Raw genomic sequence first — 6,152 nt, 5'->3', positions numbered from 1 at the left:
GTGTGTTGGTGGAGGCAGGGAAGGGGGCCGGAGTACAACGAGGCTCAGCCCCTGCATGGGGCTCATGCAGAGAAAGGCTCATAGGATTGGAGGCAGTCCATCAGCTGCCCGGGCAGCCGGCCGGGCAGGGAGCTGCCCACCGTGCCTGCTGTGGCTGGCCGAGTTGGTCCCCACGTCCGTGTGGAGCTGACGTTCGGCCAGGTTGGTCAGGCTGATGCAGATGGGGGTCAGGGCCTCTGTGTAGTCTGTCTCCATGATGTAGCAGAGGAGCCTGACCCAAAACTCCTGGGGGGTGGGGGGCGATGGGGAGACAGAAGCCCAGAATTAGCCAGGGGCATTGCCCCATGGTCACCCCAGGGGAGCCACCAGGCTCCGTGCAGAGTCTGGCCTCGCAGAGCTGTCCATGCATCTCCTCGGCCCTGAAGGACTGGCTCCACTGCCAACCCTGGTCTGTTCCAGGGTATCTAAGCACCACCAACGCTGAGATGGCATGGGACAGCTCCCCCTGGTCCCTGCCAAACCTGGAAAACCCTGGGTCCAGCCCCTCTGTCCCTGCTGCCCTCGTACCGCGACTCACGTCCTCTAATGCAAGGTCCTCCCTCGGACTCCAAGTCCTCTCAAAGCACACACTAGGCAGGCAGCCTCTCCATTTTTGCCGGTGACCTTGGGTCTGTACAACTGGCCCTTCACCTTCAGTGAGTGGCATCTCCCGCCCCTCGCTCTCCTCTTCTCCACGGCTCTCTCTTGATGGCCATGGAGCAGACCCAGCTAACCCTGCCCCCCCTGCCCACCGCTCTCCTCACTCTCATCCCCTAAGAGTTTGGGGTGAGGTTTCAGTTCTACCAACTAACAAATGCCCTTGCCGGGCCTGCTCCAGCCAGCAGGACTAGCATCCCCCTGCTCCTGAGTCCCCCACCCCCTCAGGAGGCAGCGTGGTGACCTGGAAGGAGGGTTTCAACCTGCCTCCCCCGTTTGTCAGCTGTGGAGTCTCCAGAAAATGAATGCATCCCTCCGAGCACGAGTTTCCTACTCTAAAAGGCCAAGGTCACCATCTGAGAACCTGCCTCGCAGGGCTGTCGTAATCATCGGATGAGCTTCGGCAGACAGCGTCCCTAGTCCCTTACTTGGGACGGGTAGATGCCCAGCGGACTGTCGCTCCAAAGACCAAACTCACTGCCGTCGAGTGGATTCCAACCCACGGCGACCCTGTACTGTTATTATCCTCACCGCTTGTGTAAGTAAGGCAAGCAGCCACCGCACCACGAGCGTCAGCCCTCACCGAATAGACTGTTCATCTCTGCTCGGTGGCGGTATTGAATGTGTTCCCTATCTTACCGCTGCGGCACATTGTATCATTCTCACCGCATGTGCACCAGAGGTGATGGAGCCCAAGGCCTCACCAAATGGACCACGGTTCCGTCCTCCTGTGAGCCGGCACCGACGTGATGGCAGTGACAGACGGAGGGAGGGAGCCTTCCTCGATGCTGCCTTTGTAAGCCTTCCTGTCCTGCTGCTGTGACCCAGTGTATTGCAATCCCAAGCCCACACGTCTGTTTTCTCTGTAGCCTACAGATCTCCTGGGCTCCCTAATATCCACCTCCTTCGGTGGACACCCTGGTGCCTTTAGCCCAACAGGGACTTAACTGATTATCTGTGTCACTGAACAGCCAAAGCCTTTTTCTTGACCCCGCTGCCCACACAGAGTGGGCAGGACGTGCTGCAAGGTGGTGGGCACCTCTCAGGGAACTCATCACCTCATGGTGTATCAGAGTCTCTGTGTGCCTGGCGCTGCCAGAGACCAGGAGCAAGTGCCCTTCAAGGTGGTCCAGCTATGGCACTGGGTCTTGAGGGATGAGAGCTCAGGCAGTTACAAGAGGAAGACGCTCCGGCTGCCCCAACCACCCCAAGCATGGCGGCGGAAGAAGCGACAGCGGTGGCACTGGGCGCCTGGGCATGGTGGTCCCTCCTGGGCCTGGCTGGCACAGAGCAGGCAGGAGCTGAGCCCAGCAGGGAGGCTCATGTGCGTGGAGGGGTGGGGGCTGGGGGGCTCACTCACATTGGTCATCCCGCTGACCGAGGAGGTGATGATCCTCACAGTGTCCATGGTGACTTTGTGGACCATCTTCTCCTCCAGGTCCCTCTGATAAAAACTCTCCCGGCGATTTGTCTAGAAGGCAGTCCCGAGGGCCCCCGGATGTGGGGTGTGAGTGGGGCTGGGGCTTCCTATAGCCCTGGCTGTTGTCTCCTGACTCCCATGGGGCTTGCTACCCAGGCAGATGTGTGTTTGTAGGGGGGGAGAGGGTTGTTCTCTGAGAGGCTCAAGGTCAGGCATGCCTCTACCATGAATTTTAGATTCCTGGGATATGCATTGGCTTGCTGACCTCGAGCGGGAGGTTGGCAGTTTGAAACCACCAGCCGCTCTGTTGGAGAAAAAGGAGGCTGTGTGCTCCTGTGAAGAGTTCCAGGCTCAGAAACCCAGGGGGAACAGTTCTAGAATGTCCTATGGGGTCACTGTACTCTACTCACTATACTGATCATTCTGACAGTGAGCGAGCTCTATGGCTACGCAGACCTTCCCCTGCCAGCCTGCGGTGAGTCTGGGTCCCTGCATCACAGATGCATATGCCTGGGAGCTCCAGGGTAGGTGGCACACTGCCCGGTGGGAGCCATGCCCAAAGTCCAGCTGCTCCTACTCTGGTGAGTAGCAACTGGGGTCCGGAGAGCCCATGAGTGGGCAAGTGAATCTATTGCTCTCTCACAAACTGTCCAGAGGACTCAGGGATTGTGCTAACCTCGCCCTCCTCAGCCCTGAGACCGGAAGAACTAGATGGTGCCCAGCCGCCAGTGCCAACTGCTCTAAAGGATCCCATTAGAAGGTCCGGGTGAGAGTGGGGACAAAGAAAGAAAGATGGAACAGAACAAAAACCATAAAAAAGGACCAGGCCTGCTGGTCACACAGAGACAGGCGGGCCCCTGGAGACTGTGCCCCCTCAGCCACCCTCCCAGCCTGGAACTGAACCCAACCCGGGGGCTCAACGAGTGATAACACCAGGGAGATGTGAACGCCTTGGGATAATTGGGGATGGGGCTCAGGGGGCAGGCAGGGACGGAGAAGCCACACTGCTTGGAGAACTTTCACTCAATGGTGGAGTCTGGTCTGCCTGCTGGGGTCACTCACCAGCTTGTAGGTGGACAAGGTCAACTGTACCGACACGTACTTCAGCCCCCAGCCTTTGATCCTGTCCTGGTAGCCAGACAGCGCCAACTGGCCGATGATGCGGAGAATGGCCATCCTCACCTGAGTGGGCGGGGTGTGTGAGGATGGTGGGAGCAGGTGTGGGCTTCCAGGGTAGGAGGCAGCTGGGACTTGGGGACCTTCTGGGCCAGAAGTGCTCGTTCTACCCACCCCCAGCCCCCGTGTCATCCAAGGGTCCCCTCCCTATAGCACCCCAACCCAGGAGTCTCGTCTGCACCCCAGAGACACAGGATCTTTGGCATGGGGTGGGGAGAGACTGGAGCCCTGGTGGCGCAGCAGTGACACAACTGGGCTGTGATCTTCAAGATCAGCAGTTCGAAACCACCAACCATTTCTTGAGAGAAAGATGGGGCTTTCGACTCCCGTAAAGACCTACAGTCTTGGAAACCCACGGGGGCTGTTCTACCCGCCCTACGGGGCACTGTGAGTCGGCATCGACTCAGTGGCAACGAGCTCAGCTGTTGAGTGGAGTTGGTTGGTGGGAAAGAACGCCTTCCACCCTGGGGTCCCTGGCCACAGTGTCTGTCTGGTCCCAGTCCAGAGCAAACCCGCTCACTCTTCCTCTCACTCTGACTAAATCCCCAGGCCCACATTCTCCCAGAATTCCTCCGCTTCCCTGTGCAGACCCTCCCTGTCCCTGGATCCACAGTCCTGCCACACACAAACCCCCACCGCCCGCCCTCGCCCGCCCCACACACACACACAGCTCACAGCCCAGAGCTGTCCCAGCCCCAGTGCGGCCTGGGAGAGTGGCTTCTGCTTATGGCTTGAGCGCTAGAATTGCCTCATCCAGTCACTTTCCCAAATGAAGTCCGGCCTTAAGCGCCCTACGTCGAGCAGATCAGCTGTGGCTGAAGCTGCATCTTGGGTACCCTGGGCCTCCCCGCTGCCCTAGGGGCTACCTGAAACTCATCATCCCAACCCTTCTGGTTCCCCGCAAATGTGGGGGTCCCTGGAACGAGAGCCACAGCCCTCGCCCCTGGGGCTGGGAAGTCAGGCTTCCTGCCACCGGCCTCAGCTTCAGGGGTCTAGGTCAGGACTGGGCAAAGCAAGGCATGGCTTTGTTATCACCAAATCGTATGCCTGGGCACTGGCCCATCGGCCAAGGTTGTGTTTGATGCATGCCAGTTTATAAAAAACTGTGCTTGAGGAAGCCAGATGGGGGTCGTCCGCCCCAGGGAGGCTGATGTTAGCCCTGCCCCCTTATCCCTGTCCCTGCCCTGGTACCTTGGACCTGGTGTCAGAGAGGGTGTTCTTGACCACCCTGATGGCCAGGTGGATGGTCCTCAGGCTCATCTTGGGCTCTGCAGGAGGAAGACCCACGTGGGCCGCCAGGGTCAGGGCTCAGAGGGCAGATTCCAGGAGAGGCAGCGCAGCTGACGGGGCCTCCTCCAACCCACTCGCCCGCCAGCTCCCTCCAGGAGTGGAGGCTCAGTGAGACCTCAGGTGACAAGCCCCCACCCCCCTCCCACCTGCAGGGAGTCTCTCAGGCCTCAGCCTTCTTCCTGCTCCTCTGCCCCTTGTCCGTCGCCCCCCACCCCCCATAAGCTCAGGGGCACTTCTTGCTGGATCACCTGACCCAGTTCCCACCTCCTCCCTCACAGACCTGCCCCTGCTGCCCAACCCCACACCCTCACACAGGTAGGCTTGCTTTTAGGCCACACTCCCTCAGCAATGGCTTTGAGGGAGGGTCTTGGGAGACAGGTAGGATTGCCCTTGAGGGCAAGGCATCCACCTAAGGTCACCCTGAAGCTGGGAGCACACTTCTGGGCCCACAGTGGCGCAGGGAGGCTGCAGGCCCAGCCGTGCAGAGGGGGGACCCTCTGGGGCAGCCTGGGGTTCGAGTCCAGTCTCCACCACATCCTAACTGTGCACCCTGGAGAGAACCGCTCGACTCCTGCACCTCCCTTTCCTCGGCCACCCTACAGGAGAGGGACGATGGCGCCCCCCACTCGGAACTGCAGTGAGGACGGAGTCAGGGCGCGGTGCGGGGTGTGTGTGCTCATCAGGGAACCCACCATGGAAGGAGTGGAGGTTTGGGAAGGCAGGGAAGAGCCTGGAGAAGGTCCTGGAGGGGACGTGGGCGGATGGGTTAGAGTGAGGCCCTCAGCCAGGGGTGTGCAGCCAACTTTCTGCCCAGGGCCATTTGGACGTTGGTAGCATCATTCGTGGGCCACACTGACCAAGCTGGGCTGCTAACCTCAAGGTCAGAGCAGTTCGAAACCATCAGCTGCTTGGTAAGAGGAAGATGAGGCTTTCTACTCCCATAGAGATGTTCAGTCTCAGAAACCCAAAGGGGTAGACAGACCCACCCTGTCCTGTAGGGTCACTATGAGTCAACATTGGCTTGACAGCAATGTGCTTGGGCTTTCTGAGTTTAAATCTGCATGGGAATCGGTCACCAGGGCCTTTATCCTTTGGAGCCACTGCGTGGGTTTGAACCACTAGCCTTTTGGTTGTCAGCCGGGTCCTGAACCACTGAGCCACCGGGTCTCCCCTACAGGTTACAACTGGACCTTATAGTCAGTCTTGGTTGATAGGACAGAGTAGAACTGCCCCTGTGGGTTTTCTGAGGCTGTAAGTCTTGATGGGACAAGAAAGCCTCTTCTTTCTTCCGGAGGGGATTGGAACGGCTGACCTTGCTGTTAGCAGCCCAAGCCTGTAACCACGGTGCACGGGCCCATCCAAGCAATGTGTACACAAGAGGGGGGGGGGCAGCCCCCTCTCAGCCGCCCGATGGGCTCACCGTCTGCGCTCACGACCGCTCTGAGGAGGCTCAGGGTGCCCACGCGGGTGGCCTCCTTGCTCGTCTCCATTTGGCTGAGGAAGAACTTCATCAGCTCCTTGGGGTAGGAGCGGGCTGTGGGGAGAGGACCATGCTCACCATGCCTGCAGA

At 59.5% G+C, this 6,152-nt stretch overlaps 1 protein-coding gene across 1 annotated transcript in view; it reads right to left on the bottom strand.

Moving 5' to 3' along the window:
* MROH2A (maestro heat like repeat family member 2A) overlaps positions 1–6,152 on the bottom strand; it is a 63,438-nt gene that overhangs the window by 46,471 nt on the left and 10,815 nt on the right. The window contains 5 exon segments of the mRNA XM_004701854.1: positions 141–285; positions 2,057–2,167; positions 3,179–3,298; positions 4,484–4,560; positions 6,003–6,116. Of these exon segments, the coding sequence (XP_004701911.1) occupies positions 141–285; positions 2,057–2,167; positions 3,179–3,298; positions 4,484–4,560; positions 6,003–6,116 (567 nt within the window).

The sequence above is a fragment of the Echinops telfairi genome, unplaced genomic scaffold (assembly GCF_000313985.2).
Source record: "Echinops telfairi isolate 266 unplaced genomic scaffold, ASM31398v2 ScPeMD7_3;HRSCAF=10, whole genome shotgun sequence".
Taxonomy (NCBI): Eukaryota; Metazoa; Chordata; class Mammalia; order Afrosoricida; family Tenrecidae; genus Echinops; species Echinops telfairi.
The sequence above is the reverse complement of the archived record's forward strand: the minus strand, read 5'-3'. Positions and strand labels throughout refer to the sequence as shown.